Source organism: Copadichromis virginalis, linkage group LG4 (genome assembly GCF_057382275.1).
Source record: "Copadichromis virginalis isolate Kocher_CV1m ecotype Utaka linkage group LG4, C_Virginalis_male_GT1.1, whole genome shotgun sequence".
NCBI lineage: Eukaryota > Metazoa > Chordata > Actinopteri > Cichliformes > Cichlidae > Copadichromis > Copadichromis virginalis.
Window position 1 is genome coordinate 16,172,939 of NC_140621.1, and position 21,198 is coordinate 16,194,136.

Genomic DNA, 21,198 nt, shown 5'->3' on the forward strand with positions numbered 1-21,198 from the left:
GCCGAACCCAGTACTAGCAAGGCGTACCTAATACAGTGTCCAGTGAGTTAATGTTTTAAACTTAAAATGTGAGCACACCGTGAGCTAATAAAGACCTCAGGTTGTCACAGGCGAGCCTTTACAGCAGCAGGCAGGAAACTAATCAGTACAGCTGGGCCTGCACAGATGTGTAATACCTCCTGTGTGGGATGCAGACACACACATACCCACAAAGACCCAAACATAAAGGTGCAAAAACACAAGCACACACACGCACATTCATGACACTTTTTGGTGAAAATTGTAGCAAAAGAAACTTTCTGATGTTTGTCTCCAATTAATTCAGTGACAATGAGCAAAACCGTCTGTAGCCAAAACACTTGCTGTTATCACAAAGTCTTATACCAAAAGTTGTCAGCTTTAATTGAGTTTCTGAAAAATACAGTTTCTTTGCAAATCCCCGCTGCAGCAGACTTCCTTTGTGACTGCTAGCATTCATGCTGCTTGACTTCCTGAAAGCGGACAGCTGTGGGGACATTATAGCAGCGGTTTTGTGCAGCTTACTGAAATAATGAAGTTGCACTGTCATCATCGACCGCGCAGATGTGACTCATCAAGTCGCCCGATCAGGAGTTAACAGCATCATACAAGAGAAGCATCCTCAACCCCAGCGAGTGCACCATTTCCTGCGTTTCCCTTTAGTCCACCAGATTGATGTAATAACAAATTGCTGAGAAAAACAATGAGCTTCGCTTCCCCTGAATTCCTGCCACACTCTTTTGTTCTGTACCGTCCACGTGCACAGCACCACAAATCTTCACAGCAGCTGCACTTTGGCTACCTTTTTATTTATTTGTTTGACTCTTGTAATGGACTTGAAACACTGTATTGCCAATTATTTTGTTTGTCCTTGGCAGCCCACACTCCAGACAACTCTTTTATGGGTTTTGTGGCAGAGGAGCTGAATGAGACAGAGAGACTGAATATTCAGAAGAACAAGGTTAAAAACATGGCTGTTGTATATGGCAAAGAAGCCAACATGTGGAAGGTCAGTATATCCAGCACAAGCATCAATACACAAATAGCAAGTGTCTAATCCACAGGAGGAGAAAAAGAATATTACATCTTGATTCATACCATGTAATAATTTTTGTTCCTAAATGTGAAATATATTTTACACTGTATAATGGAGGCACTTCAGATTTGATAAAACTCCAAAATATGATACTTTTTTAGAACCTCTAAATATCGCTTTCCTTTTTCTGTCAAACGCCCACTAGGTTTTACATTTCCTGCAAACAATTTCCTCCTCCAGGAATCAGGCCTGAAGTGTGATGCTGCAGGAACAATAGCTTTTGTTTAGAGTAAATTTTCCCTCCGAGCTGCTGCCAAGGCTGCTCCTTCTCTCTGTAACTTTGAAGCGTGTTGCAGCCTCCCTCAAGGTTTGTTTTACTTGAGTCTGGTTGCAGCTTTTGTACCTACACTGCCATGGCGCTCCCTGTTTTCTCAGAACAACTTGAGTTGCAGTGTAAGATTTGTGAAACAGAAAGATTGCTGTGTAGGAACCAGTAGTATTGGAATCTCCCCAGACAGAGAAAACCCCCTCATTGAGAACAGCCTCTTCTTCCAACTCAATTTTGAGGTTCACTTTAGAGAGTTGGACTTCTAAAGGTTCTATGAGAAGAAGCTTGACTAATGCTTTGCTATTCTTTTTGCTCCATACTGGCCTCCCTCGTTTCACTTCTCCCCTGCTTGCTTGTGGTGTCGCTCTGTGCTGTTCTGTCATTTCATGATGCATCTTTGATGGCTCCACACAGCTTCAAGTAAGTAGACCTCTTTTTTACTTAACTCAATGCCAAATTTAAATCAAGTCTTCTTCCTAGAATTTATGTTGCCAAAAGTTGCTGTAAAAGAGCCATTTCTGCAGAAATCACTTCAAAATGAACAACGCCAGTAAATAGTGCTGTGCAAAAGTCTTGAACCAGCCTGCTTTTCTTTCGAATTTGCTAAGAGAATAGGAAAGAGCTACAGTGCCTTATTGAAACAGGCAACCATACATAGCAGTACAGTATATAAGGCAAAGTCAATATTTTGTATGACTGCCTTTATTCTTCAACACAGTCTGAGCTCTTTTTGGCAGTCTTCACGAATAGTTCTCCAGGCTTCCTGAAGGACATTCAAAGCTCTTCTTTGGATCTCGGCTGCTTTTTGTTCTGTTCTCTGTCATCATGGCCCAGGCTCTAGGGAAGCCAATCCATGACTGATAGTCCATTGTTTGTTTTTCTCTTCAGGTGTGCTCTTACTGCATGATGGATCATGTCTGTTTTAATAATTGCATCAGTTTCAATCAGATCCTTACTGGCTGACATGCAGGCCAAAACCATGACAGAAGCTCCCCTGTGTTTTATAGATGGCTGTGGACGCTCACTGCTGTACCTCCTGACCACATCCTTATATACTGATTATTTTCAGTCCAGTTCTTGTGTAATTTGACTTGCCTCAGTCCTTTCACCCTTCCACTGAGACCATTTCTGATGAGGCTTCAGTGAACAGTAAATGAATCAACAGATGTCTGTGTGTCTCAGATCCTGCGTCAGGTCTCTGCTGGAGAAAGGACATGACTTTCAAATACTCTTCTTAGTTTTATTTAGCCTGCAATGTCTTCTTTTGTCCTCTACTTGTCAAGTTTCATCAGATTTCTTTTAAGGACACTTTGCACACCATGTTGAGTTTTGCCTGGTTTGGAAATCACCCTGTTATCACTGCATTTTTTTAAAAAAATTCAATTAAAGAAATGGGAACAAACTATGTGTTCATACAACAGGCCACCAGTAACAAAAGATATGATTTAAAATTGGTTGTTTGCCAAGTTGTCTATTATTTTTAAGCACAACATGGGTTCATCTCTTGATTTAAGTGCATTTTTTATGTTTCAGTGATTCAGAGATCATTGTTAATTTGCTTAAATACAAAATATTGTTCTGAAAATGATCAGCTACAAGGACTGGACTGAAAATAAATTACAAGGCAGCCAATGTCCAAAGAAAAACTTTGAAAGACCTTCAGAACTATTGCTCAATAACACAATAGTACAAGAAAATCTGGCGCCTTGAAAGCAAAATATGAAGAAATATTTTGCTACGGACCTTTGTATATTACTCTAATCTCTTCCAATATATTTTAAACATGCAGAGACATGCAATATACCATCCTATGAAATTCATCAATTCATGAAGTTTTGTCAGTTGACTTTATTTTTAATCGGGACAGCCGGCTACAGTTTGAACTCACAAGTCGCCCACAGCTGCAGTTGTGAGTGAGAGATTAAACCGCAAACCTTTTCATCTTTCAAGTCTGCAGGCTTTGATTTTTTTGATGGTTATTATTATCACTTTCTGTAAAAGGAACTGTTTTCATCACCTCATTGCTTTAAAAGAAAAAAAGGAAAGAAAGAAAGCCTGCAATGAATAATGAGCAGTAACACTTAGTTGACATTTATAAATGATTTATGCCTCAAAGACATAGCTTTAGTAAATTATTCATAACATTCCCTCAGAAAAAAACTTTTTAAGATAACCCAATTTAGTTTTTCTCAATAAAACTATTCAAGCAAATTATCCCCACGGGGAAGCGCAGAGGATACAGTACGCCCTGCTTTCAGTCTTTCATGTTCCTTCAAAATTCCAAAGGTACAGAGTGATTTTTAGTTGCCAAGGTGATGGTGTTACTACTAGTATGGAGAGACTTGGCTCATTAGTCTGCTTTTAGCAGCCTCATTTCCATCAACCAGTACTTGTGCTCAGGTTGGGGTGATACTCTAGACTCTGTAACACATCTAGGTTTCCAAGCTGCTGTGTGTGTAATTGTAAGGTCATATTTGAGTGATTTAAGGTGTGCAAAGTATTTAGGCATAACACCTTAGCAGAGGATGTATGTACTGAACATTTAAACAAAAAAAAAACAACAACAAAAAAACCCCACAATTATACAAAGTTTCTAAATACTCAAAATGGTTACAGGTAATCTTATAACCAGCTGCAACGTGTGCCGATAACAAGGCTTAGTTAAAACTCAATAAAATGGATTTGAAGTACTGTGGGGAAAAAACCGCTAATTTAAATGCAAATGCAGTTCACCCACCTTTTTTTAGTGTTTGCACAGTCAAATTCATAATTCATACATTCATTTTTCATTTCTTGTCTTTAAGCGCTTCATTTTGCTTCCCTCTTGTTTGTGTTCAAGGGTAAGGAAAAATTTCTGGCAATCCTGCACCGCCACATGGAGATCCACGGGACTGTGTACTACGAGGCACAGCGTCCCCCAGAGGTGCCCGCCTTCGTCAAGAATCACGGCCTGCTGCCTCAGCAGGAACTTCAGCAGCTCCTCAGAAAGGCCAAGGTGCGCTTGCAATATCGACACGTCTGAGCTCTGAAAAAGCGTCAATGTTTGCGCACAGTTTCTGTATCCCAGTGGACTGGCGAAAACTTCCTGCTTTTGTAGAGTTGGAAAAGGGATTGATCTGATCAGGGTGTGAGCAGCTCTGTGTAAACACTCACAATCTGCTGATCTTTGTTGTATTCCGCACTAGTTATTCATCGGATTTGGCTTCCCGTACGAAGGTCCCGCCCCTTTGGAGGCAATAGCCAACGGCTGCATCTTCCTGCAGCCAAAGTTTAACCCTCCTCACAGCTCTCTCAATCACGAGTTCTTCAGAGGGAAGCCCACATCGAGGGAGGTAGAAACTCACAATGTTTGACTTTTTAAAAATATACAGAAGACAGTTATGCTGTCTGATCTTAGCCGTTTTTATTGCCGGAAAGATTATTAATATATTCCACTTGTGCCTCCCTCAGGTATCCTCTCAGCATCCCTACGCGGAGCAGTACATTGGCAGACCGCATGTCATCACTATTGACTTCAATAACTCCGAGGAGTTTGACGCAACCATCCGTGAAATCATGAGGATCAATGTGCGTTCATTTTTTTGTGGATGTGTGTGTGTTTGCCATCCAATCTTAACAGCACTCATTCAACAAAATAATGGTCTTCTTATATTGTAGTCCACCATGCTACTCACTGCTGCATACTAGCATACTGAGGTGAAAGTATAATTTACTCTTGCACACTTCACAGTGGGGTTTGACCCGCTTTTGAAGCCCTCTGAGTTTAATAGAGCTCTTAATCATGGCATCCGACGTTACAGCAAAATGCTTAGCTGGCTCCCGCTTTGCTCTCCACACTCCTAATTGCTTGAGATATTGAGCGGCTCAGTAGGTAAACTGTGCCCACACCTGAGTTTACGTGGCAGCGTTCCAGAGGCTAGCCCCACCGGCAGTACACATTGTCCACAGCAGATCTTATTAATCAATCGCACTGTGCTCAATCTGTCACCAGAACAACACAGAGCTACTGCCAAGCATCTCGCAGTTCCAAGACTCATGTGTGCCTCTACCTGTCAGGTGTGTTAAGCAGACCTTGTGTTGCCTGCTGATAGAGACAAAATAAAGTACCAGTTTTGGTATTGGTAAATGCTTTAAGTCCTAGGGGGACAAAAAAACAACACTAATCACATAAGATGATGGAGTTTCAGTTAAAAATTTAAAAGCAGAAAGAGCAGAAGAAAATAGTTTTAGTTTTTTGTTTGCAACACGGTGGCATCATGGTTAGCACTATTACCTCACAGCGAGAAAGTTCTGAGTTCAATTCCACCATCAGGCCGGGGTCTTTCTGTGCAGAGGCGACCTGTCCAGAGTGTACCATGCCTCTCGCTCTGAGACAGCTGGATAGGCTCCAGCGCCCCCCACGACCCTGACAAGGATAAGCGGATGGATTTTGTTTGTTTTGTTGTTGTTGTTTTTTTACCCTCTACATATTTAATAAGACACGGGTTGAAATGGAAGTTAAAAAAAAAATAATCTGTTTACTAACCCATCAAACAAAACACTTTAAGAGAACTCCAAAATGTGTTTCATAACTTTTTTTAAAAGTGTGGTATTTTGGGTAATATACTTGAATCAGTTTTGGAACGCTGATGCGGTTTTCATGTCCTTATAATGCATATGAAGTTAGTGCCAACAGCCAAGCGTGAAGACTGAAAAGCAGCTTGGCTCTGTCACAAAATCTGCCTACTAACACCTCAAAAGTTTACTTATTAAGACATCACATCTTGTTTGTTATTATGCACACAAAAGCCAAAAATTGCTATTTTTCAACAGTGTCGGACTATTCCTTGATAGGAAGCAGTAACATCCCCCACTGGTTGCCTGGCAACAGGTCCCTTTGTTCACATTAGCAAAAAGAAACCTGTTTGAGTCTTTTTGACGGGCGATCGTGGCTCAAGAGTTGGGCGTTCGCCTTGTAATCGGAAGGTTGCCGGTTCGAGCCCCGGCTTGGACAGTCTTGGTCGTTGTGTCCTTGGGCAAGACACTTCACCCGTTGCCTACTGGTGGTGGTCAGAGGGCCCGGTGGCGCCAGTGTCCGGCAGCCTCGCCTCTGTCAGTGCGCCCCAGGGTGGCTGTGGCTACAATGTAGCTTGCCATCACCAGTGTGAGAATGTGTGTGTGAATGGGTGGATGACTGGATATTGGCGACTGTCAAGCCTTTGAGTCGCCGAGCAGCTGAATAGGGGAATAATGTTGACGCGCCCGCTGTTTAAAACGTTAGTCAAAGTTCCAAGTTAAAACTCCTTTATTTGTTGTTAAATCCTTAAAATCCGTAGAAAACAGTGAACAAAAACATTCTAAGCTTGAGCGGTCAGCAAAAGTCGACTTCCCCCATCACCCACTCATTCACAAAATTTCCCTCGGGCCGTGAACAGGTGATATAACAATTACTGACACCACGTGACCCAAAGCTACGCCTATCCATAACACTGGATATGTAAAGCGCTTTGGGGTCCTTAGGGACTAGTAAAGCGCTATATAAATACAGGCCATTTACCATTTACCATTTTGCTAAGCTTAATTAACAACGGGGTGGTAGCTTCATATTTATTATACAAACAGTCGTGTAGGGTTTCTTATTTATAGAATTGTGGATCCAAGATGCACATTTGACTGAACCTCCAACTTCAATTTAGTTTTACATAATGCAACCGTCACGCTAGGGAAAAGAGTGGTTGAACAGCTAAAAATATTGAATTTTTGTGCAATAACCTTGCGATCTCGATGCCTTTGAAATTGTTGAGACCACTCGCAGTCAGCTGCCTTCTTCAAACGCTTCTAGACATCAAGACTGTGATAAAACTACAAGGTCAGTGTGCTATCAGTCTGTGATCAGTCTGCAACCGAATGTGGTCAGTTACTTGCAATAATGGCACCATGGTAATTAACTGGGATAAACTGGGAAAAATAAAAAGTCTGTTTCCAGCTATATACACGGAAATTCACATAGAGATAGAGATGCAGATAGAGCGTCATAGATCTAAAACTGATATTCTGAAATTCCTAAACTGAGATAGTTCTTCCAGGATGGCGATTTAACTGGATTAAAACTATAGAGATGCTCAGTAACAACACATTCATATAAGAAAAAAAAAACAGAATACAACCAGCTGACAACCAGTCAAGTCGAGTCGCCTACTGCAAAGCGATGGATCGCAGAGAAGTTGAGCTCATTGGCAAGTATTTGCAAACTTTTGCCTGATAGCAATAGGCATTGGCATATTTGGAGACAGGTTCCCTCCCACCAGATAAGTCATGCAATCACCTTGTGATTGAAAGTGACTCTGACAGCAACTCTCTGGGCCATTCTCAGCCACAAAGAGGTTGCCATCCTATTTTTATTCTTTTGCTGAAGCAGTAAGGGACAGTCACATAGTCTAGGTTTGGTGAGTAGGGAGGTTAAGGAGCGTTGATTGTGTTGGTGTGTCCAAAGCCTCCTGGATTTTTATTCTGCTGTGAGGAGCTGCTCAGTGGCTCAAACACAATACAGTCTAATTGTTTTCAGCCGAGAGCTCGTATTCTCGCACAGCTCGAGATGCTAAATTAGACATGTTCATTTACAGTGTGAAAAAGCCACGGTGCGCTACCCTATTAATGTCAGAAAAATAAATGAATAAATAAGCAGGGAGCTCTTGACCTGATTTGCTGCTGTGCGCTCTTTCAGTGAAAACCTTTGTTTGGTCTCCCAGTCATGGCTGTAATTGTGGCTCCTGTTAGCAGTGTCAGGTCAGTTTGACATACAATTTAGTTTTTGCACCCTGTGAAAGTTTGATATAGATGGTAAAACTGCAGACACACATGTACAAGTGGCTAAAATAGGATTTTAAAGAAAGCAGTCAGAGTGCAGAGGTGCACTAGGAGATGAACTGAATTTCCCTTTTCAGTTCATCTTAAATTATAATTAGTTACTGTGTTTGTAAAAGCATTTCCTTGTAATACAATTACTTGGATAACTCTTCGGTTCGTGCAGAGTTTAAGCTCAGTGAGATGAGTCTGAGTGTAAAATTAGGCACGCTACATGTGTAGATGGCATTTAGTGTGGCTCATCTGGTTGTGTAGATTACATATTGTGAGTTTACTTACGCTTATTCACAGGCAGCTCAGTGCTTAATGCTTTTTAGGGGTCTGTTCATATTCCTGCAGCTCATGTTATGGATTTAGATAGCTTAAAAAGCTGCTGGCTAAGCTTTAATGTTACTTTAATAGTACTGTGCCTTGTGGAAATTAAGAAATACTCAAATGTCTTTGTGTGTTTTTTGTCCTGTCTGTACCAACTACCAGCATAACTTGCCTCACAGATAAGCCATCATTTTATGTCACTTTTAATGGTGTGAAATGATGAATGTTGCTCCCATTTTTTGTGACCAACCGCTTCAGTCAGTTTAGGTATATTAAATGTGGAGTCACATAAAGAATGTTTCCTGAGTTTGAATTCAAATCACACTTTATGAAACTTTTTTTTTTTTTGGTCCGACTCGGATTCTATTATGTAAAGATGCCCAAAAGGCAAATTGCATTGTGGAATAGCTGATGAAGTGCCAGATACATTTCATTAAACTCAGATGAAATAAAGTAATAAGAGAGCGCTAAAAGGAACACAACGCTAAAAGGAGCCATTTATCAATTTAAGCCTGAGTGCTTTAGTGGCCTGATGGTAAACAGTGAGATCTCACTTCAGATACCACAGGGAGACATTCTGAGAGGTTTCTACACCGGGGATACCGGCAGAATCTGTTCTGTCCCGATATATTTTATAATTAGTCATGTGTTCAATCCACAGTCAGCCTCAAAAATGCTGTTATTGATATAAACACCGTCTCCAAAGATTCCAACCTACAGTCATTATTCCCATAAGTTCCCTATGACCCTGCCTGCATCAAATATGAGAAAGAAGGGAAAGCTATTGATCAGTGTTCTCTTTTGAGCTTTTTTGCATGTTGTGCCTTAAGAAAACAATCTGACAGTGATTGACAGGTCTTTATGGCAACACTATTAACTGCACCCAAAGTATCCAGAAGTCACCAAAACAGCCGTCTCAGTGCCGCGTGACCTGTGGTTCGATGTCGGTTTAATCCATTGTTTGACATATTGATGTAGTCATCACGAAAATTAATGAAATCAATTTTCAAAGCTGTCACCTGTGATGTATTAGGTCGTTGATTTTAATGCGAGGCTCGTGCCGTGATATAGGCCTTTCACAATTACGCTAATGAATGTGTCAACTGTGATTAACTATCAGATGCTCGGGGTCCTGTAATTACTACGACTTGGCTTTGCGGCCATGCGCGCATGCTCTTGTCCACTGTTTGCTCATCTGTGCACGCACGTGTGTCTGCAGGTGGAGCCGTTCCTGCCGTACGAGTACACCTGTGAGGGAATGCTCGAAAGACTCCACGCTTACATTCAGAACCAGGTGGGTCGCTCAACATTTGAATCGTGAAACGTGCTGGCACAAAGCTTAATAAATCTAAGAGGAATGATTTAATGGTGCACGTGACGCCTCCCAGCAGTTTGCGTTTTTTGTGAATAGATGTGGGCTTGAACCACAAGATTCATTGTTATGTGTCTGGCTCAAACCTTATGGCTCTCATGGAACTGATGTTTATAACAGACACAGGCAGTAATTTATTACTGTTATACTTAAAAGAGCACTCAGGGAATGCAACACCGCCCTGTAGTGCAAGGGCTATACTGAAACTCTGATGTTTTATAATGTTTTTATTATAACATACTGACGTCAGCCTGTTTTTTTTTAACATTCTCTAATTCATGTGACTCTGACCTTTGACCTATGACCTTGAAGCATTACATACTAATTAGTGAATTTTATTATCTTTATCCTTATGATTGGAGCAAAATTGGCTGTAATTGGCTTCCATAAGCTCTGAAAACTCAAGACTTTGCAGTGTCATTGTAGCATCATAGGGCGTCCTATTGAAAAACTATATTGTTTACAGCTCTTTCCAAACACTTTCCTTTGATATATTACTCTGTATGGTTTCTTGAAATGTTTTTTCCAAGATCAACTTTGACCTTGGCCAGTTGTTCAGCCAACCTAGGTAGTCATGTCCCCCAAGGCTATTATACTGATGATAAATATTGAACATGATCAATCAAAAGTTTTGGGGTTTTGCTGATTTTCACATTTGTTGTAAGTTTCTATAGCTTATCACGACCATTTGGATATCTTGCAACCAGAAAAGTCTTTAGAAAGTTAGGGCACTGAGTGAAAGCATTCAGGAGAAAAGGAAAATATGAATCTTTTAAGGATTATGTTTTATGCAAATTAAACACAAAACACATAACATGGTAATTACACAGCTTTAGACTAGTTAGTAAGCACCTTTTTTCCACATTTATGTATAAATGTGAGTGAAGCCTAAGAGACCATTTGATCCATAATGACTGTGTTCAGAGGGAAAAAAACAAAACAACTTGACATCTAGTTGACCAAACTCTCTTAATTCCTCTTGAAAATGGAAATTAGTTATGTGGGAACTGTGCCTATTGCTAATATACAGTCAGTCAGTTAAAAGTGTGATCAACTGCACATCCTCTTGATCAGGTTGTGTTGATGATACATCAGTGAAACCATAAAAAAACTGAAACATGGAATAAGTGAACATAAAACTTCTAATTTTTGCGAGATCTCCCTTAATGTTTTGGTATTGAACTTGTTTTAACACCAACTAAGGGTATAGAGACAGTCACATGAAAAGACAAGAAGCCCAGTGTCACTCAGGGGAATACGCTGTAATATTATATTTTCTTTATGATTCAAATGTAAAAAAAGACAGAGGATGTAACACTGAATAATAAGCGCTTTGTTTTGGGCTGTAAACTGATGTTTTGTAAAGTCAGTTTCAGTAGTTATTAATATTATGCACTGTATGATGCCATAGTAGAAACTATTGAATAATGCTTCTGAATACATTTAATCCATTCATTAGTTAATGCTACTTATTAGATATTTTAATAGATTAAGACCTGTTTTTATATCTATTATAAATCAAATATGGCTGCTAATGCAGTGTTTTGATGTATCAAACAGTTTTATTCAGTCATTGTTTGTTTGCCCTGAATTTATATGGATGTCACAATAATTATTATCACATTCACTCAGTCTGTTGACACTACTGACAAACTAAAGGCACACATGTGTGCAGTGTTGCCTCAGAGGACTAATCTGACTATGTGTGTATATACTAATATATAAGAATGCAGGAGTATTGCCTGCATACTTGATAAAGGTCAGATGGACTGATATGTTCTAGCTTATTAAAAATACCAGCAGTAAGTGAGACAGCATGCAAGAGTTCTGCTTAATAGTTTTCATGTCCACCTTTCAAAGTGTCTTAATAGAGGTAAATTCAGTCCTAGAGTGGATTATGGCTGGGGAAAAGAAGCGTAACATTTAAACACAAGGTTAAGAACAGAAAGGATGCGTTTATTCAATTCTGCTCATTGGGTCGATCCCCTTGACAGAAGAAAGGAATTAATTGGCTCTCATGTGAAGCTCCAGCTGTTTCAGAGGAGCGAGCTCGCTGTTGCATTTTAAATCTTTGTTCCTGAGCCAGTGCATTTTATTTTCATTATATTTTAATTTTTTTCAAGTATTTTAGTTATTAATTCAATCTATTTGAAGAGATGTATACACTATATTGCTAAAAGTATTCAGTCTCCCATCTACATCACCGAATTCAGGTGTTGCAATCACTTCCATGGTCATAGGTTTATAAAATGCACAGAGGTGGACAACTTCTGCAGAGTCAGTCACTGCAGACCTCCAAACTTCATGTGGCCTTCAGATTAGCTCAATAACAATGTGTAGAGAGCTTCATGGAATGGATTTCCATGGCTGAGCAGCTGCATCTAAGCCTTACATCATCAAGCACAGTACGAAGTGTTTGATGCAGTGGTGTAAAGCACGCCACCACTTGACTCTAGAGCGATGGAGACGTATCTGTGTGTGCAGGTGACTATTACTGTGCATAATTATTAGGCAACTTAACAAAAAACCAATATATACCCATTTCAATCATTTATTTTTACCAGTGACACCAATATAACATCTCCACATTCACAAATATACATTTCTGACATTCAAAAACCAAACAAAAACAAATCAGCGACCAATATAGCCACCTTTCTTTGCAAGGACACTCAAAAGCCTGCCATCCATGGATTCTGTCAGTGTTTTGATCTGTTCACCATCAACATTGCGTGCAGCAGCAACCACAGCCTCCCAGACACTGTTCAGAGAGGTGTACTGTTTCCCCTCCTTGTAAATCTCACATTTGATGATGGACCACAGGTTCTCAATGGGGTTCAGATCAGGTGAACAAGGTGGCCATGTCATTAGTTTTTCTTCTTTTATACCCTTTCTTGCCAGCCACGCTGTGGAGTACTTGGACGCGTGTGATGGAGCATTGTCCTGCATGAAAATCATGTTTTTCTTGAAGGATGCAGACTTCTTCCTGTACCACTGCTTGAAGAAGGTGTCTTCCAGAAACTGGCAGCAGGACTGGGAGTTGAGCTTGACTCCGTCCTCAACCCGAAAAGGCCCCACAATCTCATCTTTGATGATACCAGCCCAAACCAGTACTCCACCTCCACCTTGCTGGCGTCTGAGTCGGACTGGAGCTCTCTGCCCTTTACCAATCCAGCCACGGGCCCATCCATCTGGCCCATCAAGACTCACTCTCATTTCATCAGTCCATCAAACCTTAGAAAAACCAGTCTTGAGATATTTCTTGGCCCAGTCTTGACGTTTCAGCTTGTGTGTCTTGTTCAGTGGTGGTCGTCTTTCAGCCTTTCTTACCTTGGCCATGTCTCTGAGTATTGCACACCTTGTGCTTTTGGGCACTCCAGTGATGTTGCAGCTCTGAAATATGGCCAAACTGGTGGCAAGTGGCATCTTGGCAGCTGCACGCTTGACTTTTCTCAGTTCGTGGGCAGTTATTTTGCGCCTTGGTTTTTCCACACGCTTCTTGCGACCCTGTTGACTATTTTGAATGAAACGCTTGATTGTTCGATGATCACGCTTCAGAAGCTTTGCAATTTTGAGACTGCTGCATCCCTCTGCAAGATATCTCACTATTTTTGACTTTTCTGAGCCTGTCAAGTCCTTCTTTTGACCCATTTTGCCAAAGGAAAGGACGTTGCCTAATAATTATGCACACCTGATATAGGGTGTTGATGTCATTAGACCACACCCCTTCTCATTACAGAGATGCACATCACCTAATATGCTTAATTGGTAGTAGGCTTTCGAGCCTATACAGCTTGGAGTAAGACAACATGCATGAAGAGGATGATGTGGACAAAATACTCATTTGCCTAATAATTCTGCACTCCCTGTATGTATATATAAGGCAATAATCTGTATCCTATTTTAAGTATTTATTTTCTTGTTTTAATGCTTCTCAAATGTGTGGTAGAAAGCTTCTTTGTCCTTGCTTATCTTGATGGTTGCAATGTTCTGGTGAAACATGTGTTGATGGTGCATTCATGTGATCCTGTGTTTGAATGAGTGAAAACAGTGTTTGGGGAATATCCTAACATGACCTTTGACAAGTCTTATTCAAGCTTTTATTTCTGAATTCACATACTGACCTTACTTTTAAAGGCGTTCCCTTTCTGAAGTTTTCAGTTGTTTGTCCACAATATTTATCCCTCTGCTAGACTGACTGGGTCAGCAATTAAATCCCTTTTTCCTGCCACCGGCTGCAAGCTCAACAGATGGGCACAGTTTTTTTGTTTTTGTTTTTTGGGGGTGTTTTTTTGGCTTATATGCAATGTCCTTGATTTCTAACATTTGCACACATCAAAATGAGAAATGAACAATCACCATGTGTTTAACCGTATCTCTTTCTTGGTATTACTGCTACTTTCAAGTTATTTTAAAGAAGAAAATCATCTGAAATATTAACTAACACACACACACACACACACACACACACACACACACACACACACTCTTATCTGCAGAATGTTTACAGATGTTGTTGTCCTCAATGAGATCTGTGATGTTTTGATGGTTGGTATATTGTCTGGCAGTGGCAGGTTAAGGAAATGTGTTAGCCTCTGTTCTGCTCTGACACCCTCTCTTCCCCCGCTGTCAGAAATAATACACACACACTCTCTCTCTCTCTCTCTCTCTCTCTCTCTCTCTCTCTCTCTCTCTCTCTCTCTCTCTCTCAACATGCCGTGACTGACTGAGACTGTGACTAGCCGCCTGGCGTGTACAAGGGCAGACTTCCAATCAGGCTCTCCTCCCTGTTCTTTCTGCCACTTTCTTAAACCTTTTCTTTCCTCTTTTCCAATTTTACTTCTAACTCCTCAAGTTCCACACATCCTTTAGCCTCATTTTTCTACTTTCTGACCAAAACCGTCACACTCGTTATCTCCCACTATGAATACCCCTCGCCTCTGTTTGCTCTAGCAGAGCTCTAACTCCTCTCTGACCCTCATACAAAAAAGTTTGATGGCAGCTCACTATTTTTTTTTCTTCTAAAAATGGTGTCCATGTGATGACACAGCAGGGCGCAAACACACACACACTTGCCGGTTACTTGGTTATTCCAGTTGCTTGTTATTGCAACTATCTCATCAGCCAATCACATGGCAGCAACTCAGTACATTAAGGCATGTAGATGTGGCCGGGATAACCTGCTGAAGTTCAAAGCGAGCATCAGAATAGGGAAGGAAGGTGATTTAAGTGAGTTTGAACGTAGCATAGTTGTTGAGCCAGAAAGGCTGGTCTGACTGTTTCAGAAACTGCAGATCTGCTGGGATTTTTCTGCACAGCATCTCTTGGCTTTACAGAGAATGGTCTGAAAAAGAGAAAATATCAAGTGAGCAGCAGTTAAATGCAGTGAAAATACCTCATCGATGCCAGAGGTCAGAAGAGAATGGCCAGCCTGCTTCAAGCTGATAACAAGGCCACAGTAACTCAAATAATTGCTTTTTATAGTCAAGGTATGCAGAATGCACAGCATGTCAAAGCTTGAAGCAGATGGGCTACAAAATTGGAAAACAGAAAATACAAAACGTTGCCTGCACTGATGGGTTTTGATTTTTGCTGCAACATTCGAAGGTTAAGGTCAGAATTTGGTGTAAACAACATGAAAGAATGGCTCCATCCTGCTTTACGTCAGTGGTTCAGGCTGCTGCTGGTGGAGTACTGGCGTGGGTGATATTTTCTTAGCACACTTTGGCCCCCTTAGTAACAACTAAGCATCATTTAAATTCCACAGCATACCTGGGTATTATTGCTAACTGTCCATCCCTTTATGACCACAGTAGATCCACCTTCTAATGGCTGCTTCCAGCTTGAAACCAGTTCATGTTGGCGCCATATCTCAAAGCTCAGATCCTCTCTAACTGGCTTCTTGAACATGGCGTCACTGATGGAATGAAGAATGTCTAAAAAGAATTACTGAAGATTTAATATAGTTTCAAGCCCTCCGTCTCCTCATCTCGCCCCTTTCACACTTTCTTATTTTGCTGATGAACACTGCATATGCGTGTGCGCGCGTGAGTATGCAATCAGGAATGTAGTCTGTTTTTAGGAGTGGAAGTGCAGCAGAGATTGAGAGATTGGAAGTCTGGTTATTGCCTACGGGAACTGGGAGCCTATTTAATAAACGGGACTGGAGGCCAGAGGGATATGTCAGAGAAATGTTATTACCTGGGTTTTATGAATAGCCCCAGCAAGGTGGGGAGGGGTCTAGTCAGCCTCTCACCAGAGCCCTAATTCTGCCTCCAAATCCTATTTACTACTGGGTGCCATGACTACATCCATGTTATTTCCATATAGGATGACAAGGACTTCCCACTTTTGATAAGCAACTCTTTGTGTTTAACAGCTCCTTTATTATTTTAGTAGCATTTAACGTGTTGCTAAACATAATGTACTTTTTTTTTAAATCAGAGTTTAGTTTTTGTTGTATATTTTACTTTTTCTTTCCACCTGCAGGACTTTTGTTCTCCTGAAGCTCCGTTTCCTCCCGTAAACTCATCTCAGACTTGGTTGGGCAGTGCTCCCAGTCCTTTCAACCTCCTACCCAACTCCAGAATCCTAACCTGGGCCTCCAACGCCAGCTCCTTCTCATCCTGGCCTCCTCTCACTGCACTCCGTGTCGTGGCTTCACTCGAGAGCGAGTCGTGTGTGAAGGCATGCCAGACTGCAGGACTAATCTGCGAACCCGCCTTGTATCGTTTCATTAACATTAGGGAGACTTTCAGCGCGTAAGTCCTTTTTTCCTGAATTTGTTGAATGATGAATCATTTTTGCGTGCACATCTCTTGCGTGCCTGTCCTAGCTCAGAAAAAAAAAAATTCTCAGCATCTGAGTGTTTTTTAGGTTAATAAGACAAGTTAATTTACAAAAAAAACATTTGAGGGATCCTGCTGGCATCACTAAAATAAAGGTTACAAGTTCCATAGTTCATGTTTAAATGTGAATGTGATGTAAATTTATTCTAAAAAGGAAACTTCAGCTGTGATGTGCACTCATCTGAAACATCTAGTGCAGTTTTTTATTTTCATTGTTTTTTTGCAAACTGTAACATCTTAAAAGTCCATCTCACTGAGCTCATTCTACAAATAATTATTTGATTGCATTCCATCAGAGCAGCACCACGCCTCATTTGCACTTCTAGTTTCAGTATTATACAGTAGTACAAAGTACTGATGAAACAACTGGATCACCCTTTCCTCTGTTGTTTTCCTGCCATTCTGAACAACAGCCGTAGTAAACACATTAAAGGGTTTTATTAGTGGGTTTTTATATATAAATTGTCATGAAGAAAGAGAGTCATTGCTCATAAAATGAGGTCAGATCTTCACACGTAGTTTGTTTTGAGATGGTTTCATTTCTTTATTGAGCATCCTGAGTAATCGTTCACAATACATGCTGGTAAAAGTAACTGAACTCATGAGTCTAGTACTATGTTGAGCCTCCTCCATCTGCAGCTTCATCAGGTGTTTCACACTGTCTGCTTTCAGAATGCACGTCAATGCTTTGGGAATTTGAACCGTTCCTCCAACAAAACTCTTAATATTTCTCAGGTGTAGCAATTTACTGGCCTACTTGGGCACTCAAAGCACTTTATACAACATCTGTCGATCACCTATTCACACAAACACTTTTTTCTAAGTCTAAGTGCTAACTACCTAGCATCCACAATCTGATGAACACACTGGAAGCAGCTTCGGGGTTCAGTATCTTGCCCAAGTTTACTATTTTATTCAAGGATGCAGACTGGAGCAGCCAGGGATTGATCTGCATCCTGAGCCACAGCTACCCTACAATTATCAGATTTTGCTTTAAGGTCAGCATTCCTACTTCAATTTCTTCATTTTTACCCACTTTCTTGTCTTCATATGACACGAAAGTGGGTTTTGGTCATCATGTTCCACAGTAGGTGTTAACACTGTGCTGTGCCTTTTTTGAGAAGTTTTGTCACCTGTCCACAGAACATTTCCACGGAAACCTGTTCCAGGATTACAAGTATTGCTCTTTCTCGGATTTTTGCAGGACACACAAACTTTAAGAAGTGTCATTAGCGCAGTGGTTCACAGTGCAGTGTATATGTGTATGTATGTATGTATGTATATATATATATATATATATATTAGGGGTGCAACGATATTCGTATCGATATTGAACCGTTCGATACAGTGCTTTCGGTTCGGTACGCGTATGTATCGAACAATACAACATTTGTAATTTATTTGATCAACTTTCCTTCTGACAATGCTGTCTGTGTTGAGCGCTCAGTGAATCTGCGTTCGACTACTCCGCCTAGGCTGCACTGTCGAGCGCAGATCCACTGAGCGCTCAACACAGACAGCATCGTCAGAAGGAAGAGCGCAGGGCACCTCCCCCACCCTCATTCAGATCTGGCGTTTGGAATTATTTTGGTTTTCATGTGACGTATGACCCTGAAGGTAAGCGAGTCATGGACTAAAGTAAAACAGTATGTTGGATGTGCCGTGCAATGCTCAATTACATTGGTGTGAACTAGTGTGTTAGCGCAGTTAGCTCCTTAACTGTTGGCCGTCTAGCCCCATGCACGGGGCGATGGTGGTAGCTCGTTAACGGAGATTTGCCGTGTTGTGGTGTTAAGGTCATTTCAACGAGATTAACCTGAAAGCACTAGTGGGAACACAACGAATATGACTGCACATTTACGCCGACATCATCCTAGTGCAAAGACAAAAACAACAAGCATGCTACTAACTTTAGCCGAGTCATTTAGACAGCTGTTAGCACATGATTCTCCTTATGCTGCTGAGAATATAGCCCAGAAGAAGCTGATAGTATAGCTTTTATTTTGGAAAGAGACATTTCTCTGTAATAAACTCTCTTTTCCAAAGATGAGTGATTCCTCAATCAGATACAGGGCTTGCAATATCGCTAGCCTGACGTCCTGGGGCTAGCGATTTTTTCAGTCGGGCTACCAAAATCTATCTCTGCCCTGCCCGTCGGGCTATTGTAGGAAAAATATATGTCAATGCTTTTGCATTCTTTCAGAAATGTAGCTGGGTAATTATGTCATTGGCATCGGTGAGCCACTGTCAATATGTGACATATTGAAGTCGCGTTTGAATTTGCGCTTGTTTTTTTGCTTTCACTTTGCAATCGTGGGAACTGTGTATAGAGAGCGACAGCACTGATCTGTGAGTGATGATAATTTGTGCACCAATTCCTCTGACATCGTCTTATTAATCGTTAGCTTACTATGCAAACATGACAAGTGAAATCTCCTGCAGCTTAAACATGTGAGAGGTTGATCGCGCAGAGAATCGCTGAGCTTATGTGAGTGCGTGTGTAAAAGCAGCAGGATTTATATTTCAGTTCTGCTGAGCCAAATAAGACAGGTCAGGGTGAAGAAGTGACAGCCAAAGAAAAGCTTACCACAAAACGGAGAAGTTATGACAAATCAGACTATAAGGCAAAAAGAAAGTGCAGCTTTATGGTTTCATGGACAAAATAATTTCTGTGGCTGCAATATGACGAGCTAAATAACCAGGGCTGCACATAAGTGGTCTGCAGGTGCGCATTCGCTGTCAAAATAAAAAACACGCACAAGGGTTAGGGTTAGGGTTAAATTTAAAAACTGTACTTTTGAGTTAAAATATATATTTATAATTTTAATAAATGACAAATTAAAAAGGCATGAACATTTTTTTTGTATCGAAAAAAATACCGAACCGTGAATTTTGTGTATCGTTGCACCCCTAAAATATATATATATATATATATATATATATATATATATATATATATATATATATATATATATATATATATATATATATACACATATATATATATATACACACACACACACACACACACACACACACACACACACACACACACACACACACACACTGTAAACTGTGTCCTCATCCTTTGTCTTTGTTCCCAGGCTGGACTTTCAATGTGAAGGAGTGGAGTCTGAGAAGAACCACCTCTTTCCTGCTTTCTCAGCAGAGCATGCTGAATGCAGCCTGCAGCAGGACCCCTTGCTGTTCAGCTGTGCCGGCTCCAGTGCCAAATACCGACGCCTTTGCCCCTGCAGGGATTTTCGCAACGGCCAGGTGGCATTGTGCAAGGACTGCTTATGACCAGAAGAGGACCTGGATGATGGAGGCTCTTTTGTAATCCTTGGGTAGGAAACTCACTGGCAAGAGACAGTGTGATAAAAGCAGCAAAGCATACACACTGACTGTGCTACCTTACCTCTGACCCAGAACTGGCTACCAAAGTAGGTAAGGTGTAAACGTCTCAGGGATCTGCATGATTGTACTTTGAGTCTGGAGGGTTTGAAGCTTCACTGTACAGATGTTCTGCATTCAGACAGTCTTTACAGAAATCACGATGAAATGTAAAACTTAATGGATGAGTTATATGAGTAATCAAGAAAGATTTGAATAAAAAAAAAAATGCTTGATTTTCACAAGTGTGGTTACTTGTTGTTGTGTGAATATTTACAGTGTCATAGTGGAGTTGGATATTTGTACTAGATGCACCCAAAGCCATTTACACTATATTGAGATGTACTATTTTAAATGTCCGTGATGAAATTTGTACATAAGTGTTGTTTAATAAAATACATACAGGAAACATCGTCTTTTTCTATTTAAAAAAATACTCTACTAGCTATCAGTCTCTGTATCTAAACACATTTTAATACAGGTCTCTGAGGGTTTTGAGAGAGCACATCTTCCATCACGGTCAGAGCTCCTTCTTGTAATGTCACCATCTGAAATGTTCTGGATCCACACCAAAATTTAATGAGGTCTGTCTTTTCAAATGCTTCAAATTTTCACAATTTCTGGCTAGACAGATTTCTTCAGTAAACTTGCTGATTTACAGACATGACAATGCACAAATCGTGATTTAAAGTGAGGTAAAACTATCCATCTTTTATTATCTTTTTATGGCAAAATATAACAATTACTTCTTTCAGCCTGATTTATACGGACATAAAGCTTTGTTGGCACAGACTCGTTGGTTATAAAGTATACTTTGGATACAAGATGACACTTCTTGGTTTGATTCCTGCACGAATATTTGAGGGTTTTTTTCCCCTATATTATATCCTAAGCTGATTTGTTATAATAATATATTCCTCATAAGGCACATCTCTGCAATCCTTGTACTCTATCCCTTGCAAAAATTTATACTGTCTTTATAGATAAACGCATGCCTGCTTAGGTAGCAGAACAAATGGCGAAAATAATGGAGTCAGACATCAAA

The 21,198-nt window shown here is 40.5% G+C and overlaps 1 protein-coding gene across 2 annotated transcripts in view; it reads left to right on the forward strand.

Annotated features, from left to right (window-relative positions):
- Nucleotides 1-20,562, forward strand: part of mgat5b (alpha-1,6-mannosylglycoprotein 6-beta-N-acetylglucosaminyltransferase B) — a 72,590-nt gene extending 52,028 nt beyond the window's left edge. Inside the window, exons 11-18 of one of the 2 annotated variants that reach the window (XM_085453806.1) lie at nt 897-1,027; nt 1,797-1,802; nt 4,222-4,377; nt 4,568-4,714; nt 4,833-4,949; nt 9,760-9,834; nt 16,402-16,673; nt 19,865-20,562. In XM_085453806.1, coding sequence (XP_085309932.1) covers nt 897-1,027; nt 1,797-1,802; nt 4,222-4,377; nt 4,568-4,714; nt 4,833-4,949; nt 9,760-9,834; nt 16,402-16,673; nt 19,865-20,063 — 1,103 coding nt within the window. In that variant the 3' untranslated portion in view covers nt 20,064-20,562. The remainder of the gene's footprint in view (nt 1-896; nt 1,028-1,796; nt 1,803-4,221; nt 4,378-4,567; nt 4,715-4,832; nt 4,950-9,759; nt 9,835-16,401; nt 16,674-19,864) is intronic. The other variant, XM_085453807.1, reaches the window with a different exon arrangement.
- Nucleotides 20,563-21,198: the final 636 nt, after the last annotated feature.